This window comes from Pantherophis guttatus, chromosome 5 (genome assembly GCF_059756535.1).
Source record: "Pantherophis guttatus breed Tessera chromosome 5, ASM5975653v1, whole genome shotgun sequence".
In the NCBI taxonomy this organism is placed as follows: Eukaryota; Metazoa; Chordata; class Lepidosauria; order Squamata; family Colubridae; genus Pantherophis; species Pantherophis guttatus.
This window is the reverse complement of record NC_142067.1, coordinates 56594205-56609032: the sequence shown is the minus strand read 5'-3', so window position 1 is coordinate 56609032 and position 14828 is coordinate 56594205. Positions and strand designations below refer to the sequence as shown.

At 39.1% G+C, this 14828-nt stretch overlaps 2 protein-coding genes across 12 annotated transcripts in view; both read left to right on the top strand.

Moving 5' to 3' along the window:
- Positions 1–8061, top strand: part of C2CD2 (C2 calcium dependent domain containing 2) — a 41343-nt gene extending 33282 nt beyond the window's left edge. The window contains exons 12-14 of the mRNA XM_034423955.3: positions 948–1075; positions 2708–3023; positions 5892–8061. Of these exons, the coding sequence (XP_034279846.1) occupies positions 948–1075; positions 2708–3023; positions 5892–6112 (665 nt within the window). The 3' untranslated portion in view covers positions 6113–8061. The remainder of the gene's footprint in view (positions 1–947; positions 1076–2707; positions 3024–5891) is intronic.
- A 4989-nt stretch (positions 8062–13050) lies between these two features.
- PRDM15 (PR/SET domain 15) overlaps positions 13051–14828 on the top strand; it is an 80363-nt gene continuing 78585 nt past the window's right edge. For 2 of the 11 annotated variants that reach the window (XM_034423958.3, XM_034423960.3), the window contains exon 1: positions 13073–13151. Coding sequence is in view for 6 of the 11 variants with exons in the window: in XM_087895182.1 (XP_087751308.1) it covers positions 13155–13235 (81 nt within the window). In the remaining 5 variants the exon portion in view is untranslated. Of the gene's footprint in view, positions 13236–14828 lie in introns of all 11 variants that reach the window. The other 9 variants (XM_087895180.1, XM_034423959.3, XM_087895182.1 and 6 more) reach the window with 6 other exon arrangements.

Below are 14828 nucleotides of genomic sequence, written 5' to 3'. Positions count from 1 at the left end.
TGAATTGGAAGACACTGTGTTATGTTAGCCCCCCCCCCACAGAATAATCATAAGCCTGATTTCTATATATGCCATACGTGCCATGGTGAACAATAATACTTAAACTTAAAAGAGTCACAGAAATTGAGCAATTTGAATTGGAAAGGAATATCTAGTGATTCTCATTCTTGCTTTTATGAAGAAAACACGGTAAAAGTTCATTACATTTTCTACGACATAATCTTCCACTAAAAGAGTTATAGGATAATGCCATAGGAGATATGAAATATCAATGAGCAGCTTCTATGTAGTATTAAGAAAATACTACTACTCAAATCTGCTCCTTTGACAAATAGCTAAAGAGATTCTATTGAATTTCTCCAGAATTTGTCATGTGCTATTTTTTTTTTCTTTTTAAGAAGATTATGCTATGTCATAAACACAGGAACTTCTGCCCCTATTTCTAATTATTTCTTACATATTTTAAGCTACTATCCACATTGAAACCAGGGAATAATGATAAATGCATCCATTATATATATATCCCTTTTTGTCAACGTTTTTAAAAAAGGAAAAACTAGAAAAAAATATGCATTCCATTTTAATCTCTGATATTTAGTTACAAGAAACTGGTTGATAGAACCTGAAAAGCAAATCTGCCTCTGAAATGCTTAGGACTAATTTGCTATGAAGTTGTTTATCATGTAACCTATACTGTTCACATGAGGTATTTTGAGTGCATGTATATTTAAACTTTGAATTGCCTCTATTGATGAAATGCAAACAAAATTCACAGAACTGTTTCTTGAAATACAAAGCAATGGAAAATATTGGTTTAGTTTTTAAAGAATTGAATTTTAATTTATACAAAAGAATACATTTCTATTAAGGCATTTTTGCTTGATCCTGTATTGTGCAGTTGATTATTTTATCTAGTCATTCTCTTATTTATGTATTTATTTTGGCAGAGTTACTGGTGTTGAATGGCACAGATCCTGTGGCTGAAGTAGCCATTCAACAGCTCAGTGAATCTGCAAAGCAAAAGTTCAAATCTCCCAGAAAAAAAAGCACCATCATAATATCAGGGATTTCAAAGGTACAAAATAATCATGATTGTTCTTTTATTTAATGAATTCAAGATCAGGTTTTTTCTACTAAAACTTCTTTTAAAAACTCCCCACTGGATTTATATGCTATTTTGCAGTTGAATTTCTAGACTAAGACATGGTTTCCCAGAGAAGAAAAGACATTTCTTCTGAATACTGCAAGCATCAGAAATATTACACTAATTGTTGCTAAAGTTTTTCATGTCATGCAGTAAAAACAATAATTTGTGCTTCTCTGTACTTAATGGTAAAAAGCATGGTCATTAGAATCAGGCATGTAAATGTAATGAGTTAATTAATTAAAATTTGGCTAGAAGTGAAGAAAAAGTATTTTTTCATGCTTGCACAAGACAACTTCTAATTTTGTTATTGAAATCTGTGATGTAATACGGTACCTATGGCACTTTGGTGATATTAAAGACCCTCCCGGCAGTCATTGGCTGGTACTGTCAAAAATATCCTGGCTTCTGAGAAAATAATGTCTGTAGTAGAATTAGTGTCACCGATGGAAATGAGCACTTCACTACACTTCAGATGCTTCTGGATTGAAAGGATTGGCCAGCTATAAACTGTTGCCCAGGGGACGCCCGAATATGTTACGAACATATATTCTTTGGAGAGGCTGCTTTCATGTCTCCTTTCATGCCATACGTACAGTACAGCTACTCTTTGTGTTCTGATCAGTGTACACTTGAGGACCTCATGGCAGCGTGACAACACAATTAAAGTTGCTAGTTCCTGAGCAAGACTTGTTTAAGTTGTACATATTTTAATCTTGTATTTTATATTTAAAATTTAATGTTGTAGAGTATGCCTCGTTTTAATTGTGATGCTTCTGACACGAATAAACAAAGCAGAATTAGTTCAAACATATCAGGTTTTGCGCTGAATATGAAAGAATAATTTGACCTTGAAAATTTTTCATAGGAGTAGCTACATGAACAGAAGTTAGAAGAGATCCCAAGTTGCACTACACTAAAACATGTAGAACCTGAATATAGATATTTAAAAGAAGAGAATAGGAAGGGAATTCAGAAATGAGTATGTATGACAAAAGATGGGGGGAAGGAGAAAGGGCCATTGAAGAAAGAGAGGAATCGTGCAGCTGAAGCCGAGAACCAAAGGAGCAATGATCTTGGGCAAAAGATTATGTAGGTCCCAGGGCACAAAGTGCCACATGCTGTGGACAAGAAGGAAAAGAACAGGGAAAAATGCTTAAGGAGGCAAGATCCAATTCCTAAGAGATGCTGTACCACTTGATGGTCTTACAGAAGAAGAAATCAAGCAGATTTTAACCACTTCTATTTCAGCCCAATGACTAAGGATCCATGGGTGTATATTTCCAAACAGGCTCCCTGCCCCATTATATATGATTTTATAAAAGAAATATTTGTATTAAATTTTACTTTAAAAGTTATTTTAAACAGTAGGAAGAACATGGGGAAAAATAAGCATGGTTATGAAATTAAAGGAAACTCGCTTTTTATTCCACAGCATGTCCAAGTGTGCATGGTAGAACATTGCCACAAATGTTTTAAGCATATCTAAAAAATCTTTTTTGGTCCTAATTTTATTCAAAACTAATGGTGCTTTGGCTGTGGTATTTGTTTTTCATATTTCAGACTAATTTATCTCAGGACAGCAAAACTGCACTAATGATGGACTATGCAGCAGCCATGGATGGCTCCTGTAACCAAGATGATACTTTTAGTTTTGAAGGGTGTCTTGCACAATCCCCTTCAGATGAAAAAGTATCACTAGCTGCCTCCCAAACGATATCTGCCCTTGAAGAACCCCAGGAACACAGCCATGGTGCCTGGACCTTAGATGACAGTCGCCATCAATGGCACAACAATGCACTACTAGACCAAGACTGTGATAAGATATCAGGGAGTTCTGTAAGCATCTCAGAATCTGAAATTGTGAAGAAGTCCAAAGGTATGAATCTTTCCTATTAAAGGGGTATCAGTGTCATGGCCTTCTCCAGTCAGGTATTTTCTAAACCAGGGGTGGGGAACTATGGCCCTTTTATGACTTGTGGACTTCAACTCCCAGAATGCTGGCTCAGGAATTCTGGGAGTTGAAGTCCACAAGTCCTAAAGGGGGCCATAGTTCCCCATCTCTATTCTAGGCATCTTTGGAATTCCAGTCCAAAACTTTAGAGTGCCAGAAGTGGGAAGCTGTTCTAATTAGTCTTGTATTTAAACCAGGGAAGGCAATATTATTGAGCCTTGGGCACACTTAGAAAATATACAGCATATCATTGGGGGGGGGGGTGCCCTGACCCCACTAGGGTTGTGAATAGGGATTAGAGAAAAGCTGGTGGTATTTCTTGCCACTTCCTCTTATACTTTACTTTTTCCTGGTAATAATTTGGAACAGTCTTCTTAACAGAGCAACCATGTTGCTATTTTGTTTTACTTTCAGATTGTGTCTTTGAAGAAAAACACTTAAAAAGTAAATGTGTGTGTGTAACAAAACCTCTCTATGGTTTTTCAATATTTATGTGTTATTCTAGAACAGGTGGGCAATTAATTTTCCCAAGGGGCCACCATGAGAAACTGGGATTATTATGGAGGGCTGAACCAATAGGTTGAATTTAATTCTGTTCAATATTAATTTTAAATTAATATTAATTTTATTGCTTTATAAAAAAACAGTAATTTCTATGGTTTTATTACTATGAAGGTGCATAAGCACACATAAATTGAAAAAGCAGTCACCTTCAAAATAAGTTGTATTGCATGGATGGCGTACACTTATTTACATTTGATTTCTAATTTCCAATTGACCTCACATGGGACAGACAGACAGGGATAGCCAAAGGGCCAAATATGGCCTGGGGGCCATAAAATGCCCAATTTGTTTAGTGCCTTCTAAAGTGCTAAACAGAGGTTGAACAAATTGGCAACATAAAAGTTTGAATCTTTTTTTGACCCATTTTCCTAAAAGTCCTTTTCCCACAGCCAGGCTGGAAGTTAGAAGTAGGTCCATCTAAAATGAAAAACTTACATAGAGGAAATGCTTCGATTAAAGTAACCTTTCTGATTTGAAAGCCAACCAATTATTTATATACTTCTCCCAAAGTTTGGTAATTCTTGGCATACTTTTGAAAAAAATAGTAACTCTATGTTGTTCAAAATATGCAAATAAGGTTTTTGGGGGGGATAGTAATGCTCATTAAAGCTGTTATTGATTTTCCTCATAGTTTTAATTGTGATTATTTTTTTATTCATTTTGAAGAAAAGTTTGCTCAATATTAAAAATAATATTTGTATATTTAATTTATGAAATCTTTAATTTAAAATCCTTTATATTTGTTGAATATCTATCAGCATATATCTACCGTCACGCACAGGACCATTTGATGTCTTGTTCCTTCTTCCAGTAGCCGAATCCAGTTTCCTTTTCTATTTCTCCTTTGTACTCTCTATTTAGCCTCCCAAAATTAAATATATTTGAATACATTATAGATCTAAAAAAATCTGAAAATATTATTTCTAGACGTAATTGCTACTAAAGTATTAGTTGAGGTTTAATTTAAAATGAGTAATTAGTAAAAACAAACTTAATAAAAATGAGCCAGAATTGCATTTATTTTGTAATAGCAGCAAAAACCTGATGAGCAGGTTTGAAGTAAAACCTATTAATTCAGTTTAGTTGGTTTACTGCAAGAGGGGGGGAGTGGGAGGGAGAGAGAAGGAGCGAGGGAGCGAGGGAAGGAGAGATGCTTTAACTTTTCTTGTTGAATTTTGAGCCAATTCAATGTATTTTCTTTTATCTGGACTTCGTCCATGTTTTTCTATTCATTGATTCAGCAAGTCTATGTTATTTGTTTCTCAAAAGATAACTGAGAAATCTTTACTATTTGAAAACTTATTTTCTCTACGTCAAGGAAATTTCTTATGGAAAACCTCTTTCTTGTTCTGCTTCGTCATCACTAGTCAGAGATGGCTAACAGTTTTAGCACAAAAGTGACAGTTGTAGGAAATCACCAATATAATATATATATATAATTGTGTTTTCAGATGTTTTCTTTCAAACTCCCAACTATCAGAGTCATTTAAGGAGCTATTTAATGCACTTCAATATCAAATATACTTAGAGCTAGATCAACCTCTTGACATGTTTCAGTTTGCTAGTTCTGAGCGAGATCCACAGGCATATGAAATATGATGGTGTATAACTAAAGGTCTTAAGGACACCACTGTTTCAGTCTTAGCTCCTGTTCTCTGAGATTAATGACCTTTTCATTACAGCCTGTGGTTTAGGAAACCCTGAAGATCTGCAAGGTTCATGTGGGTTGTTCCTGGCATTTTGGTACCTAAAATATTTCCATTGGTAAAATGTGTACTGTATATCAGTGTTTCTCAGCCTTGGCAGTTTGAAGATGTGTGGACTTCAACTCCAAGAATTCCCCAGCCAGCTATGCTAATTCTGGAAGTTGAAGTGAATTTGTTATGAATTTGTCATTTTAAGCTCAAAATCTTTACAGTTTCAGGTGGGAGCCTAACATTCTGAGATTTTGGACATTTCTGATTTTTTAAAAAAACACTTACTGTTAAGAAAAGGCGTGTACCATGTCAACAGCTCCTGCCTTTGGTGGTGGTGCTCAGAAACATTAAGTAATTGTCTAAGGGAGGAAAAAATCACAATCCATAAAGTCCACACCAACCCTGACCAGCAGTTATGAAATTGATGGGATCCAGTATAACTGTGAAGCACTTAGTTGCCGTAGTTTAGGGAATTTCAGGTTTTCAGATAAAGTTGATTTGTGAAGCTAACTATATATTTTCATTGTTGCAGGTGGAATATTAAAAAAGAGTGCAAAGTTATTTTTTCTTCGAAGACACCATAAAAAAGACCCAGGAATGAGCCAATCACATAATGATCTTTCCTACCTACAGCAACCCAGATCTGATGGTACTCAAAAGAAAGGAGGAACCTTAACACGAATTCTAAACAAGAAAACTATTTTTAAGAGCAAGACCAAACTAAATGGCTCATCAGTTGGACCACATGCATAAATTCTAGAACCTGCCAAATTGTATCAGCTGCACATGACTAATTGTTTACAGAAAAATGAACTACCATATCCTTTATGAGGTTCACTAGCAAGATGGTTCACAGAAGATAGCAAAGCATAGATAGGGAATGATTGGAGTTAGAACTATGGTTACTAAACTGTAGAGAATAACTCATATTTATTTGGAAATTAGCTAATTTAATTCAGTAGGCCTTAGTCTAAAATATAATTTCTAGAAATTAGGTTTAAAATGCATTTTTGCTTGAAATTCAAGTATAGCTAAGAGTTACAATGAAAAACTTTTGCATTAATACATATCTGTAGTGGTTGCACTTTTAAAGAGCCACAATGCAAATTTTAAATGGGCTATTGTGCCTGTGGGAAAATGGAAAAAACAAGAAATTGTGATAAAGGCTGAATGATTTAAGAAAATTGTAGGAGAGATCTGTATTAGTTCATCCAAAAATCAGATGGAGTCTGGATTCAATCTTGCAGACTAACACATATTATTAATATGCATAAGCTTTCTTGAAGTTGATGAAGGCTGATGAAATAAGATGCAGCTCATGAAAGTGTATACCTTTTAATGAAATCTGAAAATATGCTACCATATTCCTTCAGTTTTATGATCTGTATTTTACTGTACAATTGTATGTTTGTGCACACATGTGTGCATGCACTTGTGTGTATGTATAGGAACAATTCTTGTTATATGCATTGGAATTTAATGTAATCCCAGATAAAAATGCATAAATTTTCAGCCTTAACATGTTTCTGGAAGAAAAATAAAATATTGAATTAGGAAACACGATACAGTAGTTGTTAAACACATGTAGATGTATTGCTTTTGATAGATGCTAGTAATACAAACTGGTAATTTATATAATTACTTAACAGGAATCTAATTTTTTTGTTCTGTAGATATCCTTTTAGTCTAAAATAAAGAACCACAGATTATTTCTTACTTCCACAATACTTGGAAACAACATTGTCAATATTGCAATGTGCCTTGGAAATCCTAAAATAGAGTATATTAATAATTTAATGGCAGCATACTGACAGGTGACATTAGAGCATGCTCACTCTTTTTAAGTTTCAACTATTATGTTTCTGTTTTGACATAGTTTGCGTATTTGAAAAGATAAGGGGAAGTGTTCCCCATTTCTTTCCATTGGATATTATAACTTGTTCATTTAAAAAAAAACATTTCTTAGTGATTCTGCCTCTCTTACCAAACATTATGTATTCTCATTCACTAGGGATTTGCTATGGAATATATGGCTTGATTGTAGATTCTAAAATCAAGTTCTGTTACATTTGTTCAGGGTAAATCTGGTGCCATTTCCATCACTGTGATTTAAATCAATAAATGAAAAGAATTCGTTGAAATAAAGCTGTTCCTCCTATGGATCAGTGATTTGCATAAACTGCAGTAATGATGTTAAAAATACAGCCTAATGAACTCCAACATACAAAACATTATTGAAATGAAACAGAAATTTCTGGAAAGTTGTGGAAATTCTCAATTTTGTAATGACAGTATATTATAGACTGACTGCTACGGGGTTATCTGTATGAAATACTTTATTTCCATAGTAAGTGCAGGTAGTCCTTGCTTAACAACTCTAATTGGGACCAGAATTTCCATTCAGTGTCATCATAACTTCAGTCACTGAGTAAGTGGTTTTAAACAAGGACTACCTATACTATGTTTATCTTAGACACATATGTAAACTTGCTTCCATGTACCTGGAGTTAGAATTGGTTTGCATGACATTTGGTCTTGTCTTTTAAAAAAAATGTATAGCTTTGTGTTTGGCACATGAAATGCCAAATTAAAAACAAAAGAACTTGCTCTGTAACTCTTACAAATACTTGAACACTTTTAAAATTGTTATTTGAATGACTCAAAATTATGTTGCTGGATTTTAAAGAAAAGTACCAAAGGTATGTCATGTGGTTTGTGATTTTTATCTTAATCGTTTTAATAGAAATGAGTAGCAATAACACTTAGACTTATATACCGCTTCGTTGTTCTTTACAGCACTCTCTAAACCAATGTGGGTGAACCTTTTTGGTACCGAGTCCTGAAACAGGAGCAAACTCACACGCACCGGGGGGGGCAGAAACGAGAAGAGCAATTCCCCGGCACACATGTGCATGCCGGGAAGCTGAACTTCTGCTTTCTGGCACACACATGCGCACCGGTCACCTGGTCTTCTGGTTTCTGGCACACATGCGTGTGTGAAAACCAGAAGCTCAGCTTCCCAGCATGCACATGCGTGCCTGAGAGCTGCTCTTCTGGTTTCTGGTGCTCCCATGCGCGCCGGAACTCGGAAGAGTAACAGGCGATGGCTGGCATGCCCAGAAAGATGGCTCTGTGTGCCACTTTTGGCACACGTGCCATAGGTTCACCATCACGGGTATAAGGCAATGGAGGGAAAATCAAGTTGCAGAGTTGGAGGTATTAAGTTGCAAGGACCATAACAGAACTGTTGGAGGAAAGATCCTTCCACACACAAATATATATAAAGTTCTACCAGGCATCACCACCAAGTTATTGTACTATATGGGCCAGTACATGAGCACAATTTGGAAGGGCACTAGAAACAACACCAGAGACTAAAATGCCAGTTGCTCATAAACAGAGAAGTTGCCCAAGACTAAAGGTCTAGACCAGGGGTGTCAAACTCGCATCATCACGGCGTCACATGATGTATTGGACTTTCCCCCCTTTGCTAAATTGGGTGGGGGTGGAACCATCACATGACACATCTGGCCCACAGGACACGAGTTTGACACCCCTGGTCTAGACAGACCAATTTGAGCACAGCCTGGATTGACTACAGGAAAGCTTACGACTCAATGCCACACACATGGATTTACGAAAGCTCAGAAGTATAAAAAGTCAACAGGACACTAAGAGCCTTCCTCAAGAGCTCAATGTGACTGTGGAAAACAACACTGGAAGTCAACTCAAAATAGGTCACACAAGTAGCCATCAAGTGCAACATATGCCACAGTGATACACTATCCCCACTGCTGTTCTCAGCCAGATAATCACAAGGATTAGATATGGATACAAATTCAAGAGTGATAAAACTACTGTATCAGCCACTTCTTGTACATGGTTGACATCTAGTTGTAGACTAAAAATGAATGAGACATCAACTTGTTATTCAGACTAAAGGGTGGGGAGATGATGGTCAACAGAGGGAAAGTAATTAAGATTGATGGGGTGGAATTACCAATAGCCCACATAGCGGGCGCACAGACCAGTTACAAGTACCTTGGTATCCCATAGTCATATGGGAATCATGATAAGGAGGCAAGGAAGAAAAAGAGTTATGCAATTAATGTGTGATCTGCCACTCATCATGTACCATGCCAGTATAATGAGCTGGTCAAAGAAGGACACAGAAGCTGCCGAAGCTCCTCATTATGTATGGAGGTTTTCACCTCAAGGCCAACACCCAGAGACTATACACTACCTAAAAAGAAGGTGGTTGTGGTGTAGTAAGTGTCAAAGCCATTGTCCTGGATGAAACTCAGAGCGCCCAAGAATACATCATTAAGATGGCACCCAAACAAGCTGCTGAGAGAATGTTTGAGGCAAAAGCAGACATGGGAAGAAAATCAAGCAGTGCTATGGCAAGACAAGATCCTGTATGGAATGTGCCATTGACAGATAGCTGAGGTGGCAGATATTGGGAAATCCTGGGTGGAAAGAGCTGAACTAAAAGAGCACTGAGGCACTGGTCATAGCTACACAAGTATAGCCATTAAGCACCAGATTCATACAGTAGACTCATGGATCTACCACACTAGACAAGATCCAAGCTGCAGACTATGCAGAGGCAGTCCAACACATAGTGGCAAGGTGTAAGATGCAGGCAGGAATAGCATACACAATGGCACAACCAAGTAGCTGGCGTTGCATACAGAAACATCAGCACAGAATATGTGCTAGACTGTCCTAAGTCCAGATGGGAGATCCCACAGAAGATCATGGAGATTAAGAAAGCTAAGATACTGTGGGACTTCCAGACCCACACAGAAAAGCAGGTACTAGTCAATCAACCAAATAGTAGATAAGGACCAAAGATAGCAGTGGTGATGGATGCAGCAGTGCCAAGTAACAGCAACATCAGGAAGAAAGAGTGTGAGGAGCTGGAGAAGTACCAGAGCCTGAAGGAGGAACTGAAGAGGATGTGGAAAGCAAAGGCCAAAGTGATCCCAGTAGTGGTAGCAGCATTTTGGGGCTGGGACTCCTAAGATGGGAGAGTAGCTCCAACTGATCCCAGGAACAATATCAGACCTCTGAGTCCCGAAGAGTGTGGTGCTAGGAACAATTAAGATCCTGTGCAGAATTCTCAAAATCCCAGGCCTCTCATGGAGAATTCATAGAGGAAGACACAGACCACCTATAAAGGTAAAAAGGGAAATTAGAGATAGAGACAGAGATAGAAAATGGAAACTGTTATTTCCATTTTCTGTGCATAAGCACAGTCTAGGAAAAAAATTGGAAAACAATCTAAATTGCTTTCTCTTTTCTAATATAGAAATGCTGAAAATGAAACATTATTTTCTGTCTTCTGTGAAAGCCTAGATTCCCTCACTCCATTCAAAAGAAAATGAACTTCCCTCACTCCCTAAGCTAGTCACATCCCTATTTTATGCAAATTAGTTACCAATGTTTCAGTAAAAATAGAATAAGTGATTTGGCTTAAGGAATGGGCAGGGGTCCCAATTGGCAGGGTTTGGTTGGGAATGACAGGAGTTCTTATCTAGTGCATTAGCAGGCCCAAGCTGGAAAGGATTGCAATGAAATCTCTCCCGGCAATTTTCCTCTGTTACAGCAACAGAACAGTTTGAAGATTTTTGTAAAGAGAGAATGATTAGGCTGCAACAACTATGCAGCAGCAACCATACAGTTAACATTATCCTCTTGGGATATTCCTACATCAAACCATATACTCAGTCAGCCAGGTCAGCCTATTCAAAGATAGCCCAGGGTTCTTCCTCATGACTGCATTCATTCCTCCAGGACCTGAGTTGGCAGAAACATTTGCCAGCATAATTTGATCTGCTCTGATGGGCATGCTGTAACCTGCCTCAGCAATGCGGCTTGTGGATGGTCCTATCTATACAGTTTTGCTGAGGAACAATTTAAGGGCAATAATTGGTAGATTCTCCTGGCTTTATTTCTCTATCCAACTAGTGTCATCAGGATGTGTGTGTGTGTGTGTGTGTGTGTGTGTGTGTGTGAGAGAGAGAGAGAGAGAGGGGGGGGATTATTCTTCTTAAAGCATGTAACTTTAAAGTCATAAGTCATGGGAATGCTCCATATCAGGCCTGTCAAATTGGCGGCCTGCAGGGGGGATACGTCATGTGCAGGCCATGCCCAGCCTGGCTCCGCAAAGATAAAAAAAGTCACAATACTCACAATCTGGCCCGTGACATGATCAAGTTTGATCACATGCTCCATATCATTAACCCAGGTTTTTAAAAATATGGATATGAATATTCCACTAGTTTTTGACACGTTGATGGAGCAGAGAATAAGCTAGGGTGAAGCAGGAGAAAGCTGACAAGACACATTGTGAGAACTATCTCTCACTTCATCCTAGCCAGTCTTCTACCCTATCACCCGCTCTGGATAATGTTGGTCCTTCTTGGGCTAGCAGGGGAATTGGCAGAACTCTTGACAGTTTCAACCCAGATCCCAAATATACCAGATTGGTAACCCTGCAGGAAAGTAATGGTGCTGATAATGAATGGCCAGTCAGCAGCACCCAGAAATAGCCCATATAATATGTAAAATGGTGTTTTGCTTTCCAAAGTAATAAAGACAATGCAAAACAGACACGAAAAATTCTTTGTTGAAAGAACAACTTATTTCAGACAAAACCACCAATAGAACTCTCTCCAGCTAAAATTCAACTATAAGTCTTTTCTTAAACATTTATTTTTTGATAGGTCTTAAGGTAGAAGTGCAGGTTAAGTATTATGGGGCAGATGTTTCTGTAGAATCCAGAAGTTGTTTCTTCTGCCAATTGGAATGGACATGAAAGTTGGACCTCGGTGACCAGAGGGCAGGTTCCCCCCTCTCCATTAGCTTCAATTGACCAGTAGGTATTATCAAATATGAGCTTCTGACCATCAATATGAATGATATGCACTGTAGTAGTTGTTCATACATCAAGGATTGTGTCAGAAGAAAATAGAAAAGTCTGATTTAAAATGGGAACAGCTGTGGACAAATTAAGGTTGTCTCCATAATGAACTGGGGATAAAAAGCTGTCTCACTGAGGATCTGTCCTCTAAAAATAGTGGGATGCCTTTGTACTATAGTTAACAGTGATGAAAATGAGCCTTCAGTCTGGAAGTCAGGTATTGCTCCATGGTCATATTGAGACACACAACACATTCGTGAAATAAGAGTTTAATTGGGATTTATTTATTCATTCAATTTATATCCTAATTACAGAAATGGAACTGAAAGCTATAGCTACAGCTCCATTCTGAATGCCACTCGAGTCATATTCTCCTACTTTAAAATCAAGTCTCCAGTGATAGTTGACATTCACTGGCAACTTGAAGGAACTGCATTAACACAAACTAGCTTCATCACATTCATCTGCTTGATCAAAAGTTGGACGTAATCAGTTTTTATTCATTCTACTGTTTTCAGTAATCCACTTCTATTACCAAATCTGTGCCTTCGCATTCTGTTAATGCCGGAATTTCTCCCGGACTTCGATATGGAATGGCTGTAAGCGAACCAGTGCTAATGTCTATACAGCAGCTACTAAGGCAGTAATTCGCTCCTTTCCTTTCTGTGCTGCCAATCAACTTGGCTGACAGTTGTTAGCTTCTCCGTCTATCTGGTTCGAGCAAGTCAACTTTATCCCGCCCCGAACTACAATTCCCATGATGCTTTGCGACGCCACGCGTTAGCTTCCGGTGGCGCGTGGCTTCCGGCTCGGATCGGAACCCGGAGTCCGGACTCGATCCGGGTATCAACATTCCAAAAACAGGTAATGCCAAGCCCCCGCCTTGATCCACGTCTCTCTCTTACTCCCAGGAACTGCTCCTTGCCCCGTGCGCGGGACCCAGTGCCGGTGAGCCCTTTTCCACCCGTGGAGTTTCCCAGGGCGGCGCGGCGGGGTCCCTTCTCCGCCCGTGCTGCCGCCTGCTCCTCCCTCCCCTCCGTCCCGCTCGCGTCCTCCACGCCGCCTGTTCTTTGTTACAGGCAGCAGCCGCCCGCGGCCGCGCGCACTGTGAAAGGGTGAGGCGGGTCCGAGGCAAAACCCGGCGGAGCCGCTCCCGGATCCCCGGCCCGACCCAGGCAAGCCGCTGCCTCCCTGCGTGGAGGTGACGGGCTTGCCTGCTGCTGCTACCGCTGCCGCCGCCGCCCTCGGCTGTCGAGGCTCCTCCGCCCTTTCTCTCCCCCCTCCCCCCCGAATCCCGTGCTAGAACCGGGTGGGATAACCTGGGAGCGAGACTGAGGCACAAAATGAGCCGTCCGGCGAGCGGTGGTGGGATGGGCCTTTGTGGGTGCCACTCGCCTGCCTAGTAAGGGCAAGGGGTTTGGCGTGTGCAGGAGAAGGAGGACGGAGCCGCCTCGGATCCTTCCTTTCCTCCTCCTTTCGCCCGGACTTAAGGCTCGAATCATCGGCCAAGAAAAAAGCCAGGCGCTCTCTAGTCTGGCTGGGTCGGACACAGCGCCCGTCCTCTCGTAGGGCAGCATAAGAACAGAAGCGCACCACATCTGGAATGCAGCGCTTTAACTGCTGCAAAACTCACCTGTTCAATTCTGCGACAGCCTGTTCCAAAATCCACGAAGGGCAATCAGAGGGAAGGGACCACCTCTCTGTCCCTTTTATGCAAAAGTTTATTCTCGAACTTCCTATGAAGGAATTTGATCAAGCGAACGTATCTCATTCTTTTAAGCGCAGTATGCAAAGTAACTCCAAGCAGCTACTGCATGGATAAGCAAAACCATAGAAAGAATACTTGAAACTTTAAGCAAAGCACATATTTTTACCATTTTTCCACTCTTATGATTGAAGAGTAAGAAGTGGAATACTGTACTAATCACTAGTGACTTGATAGTTCTTAACGTGTGGTTAATATTAAACATATGCAGAAATCATCTTTTGCATCTCCTATTCTTCCACGGCAGTAAACATTTCTTCCTCTATAATGGAGTTAGTGATTACGGATTTATTAGCGAGACTGATATATGGAGAAGCAGTGTCTGAATGGCATGTTAAGACAAGTTCAGTATTCAGTGGAACATCTAGTATATGTGTACTGTACTGAATTCCACAATTAATCACCATTAAATCTCACTGATTGTGTTTGGAAATTAAATAATGAAAGATCAGCAGAGATGTTTCCAAGGGGCTGTACTGCATGGACATACATTTTATGCTATTTGCTTGTATTTAGGGTCGTATTTCACTGTTTTCTGTCAAAACTTAATAAATATGCTGTATTACATGTACTTTGGAAGAACCAGAAGAATGACATTTGGACAGGGACACTTTTAATTATAGTTATATGATGTTTTAGCAGAAAATATGCTTTTATTTCAGACTTATTTTTAAGTTTAACTCTGGATTTGCTGTGACATGTTTTCATCTTAAAATGTATAAGACAATATCCTACATTTTCTAGAATTTTTCCTATAGCTCATTTTATTGCAGGAT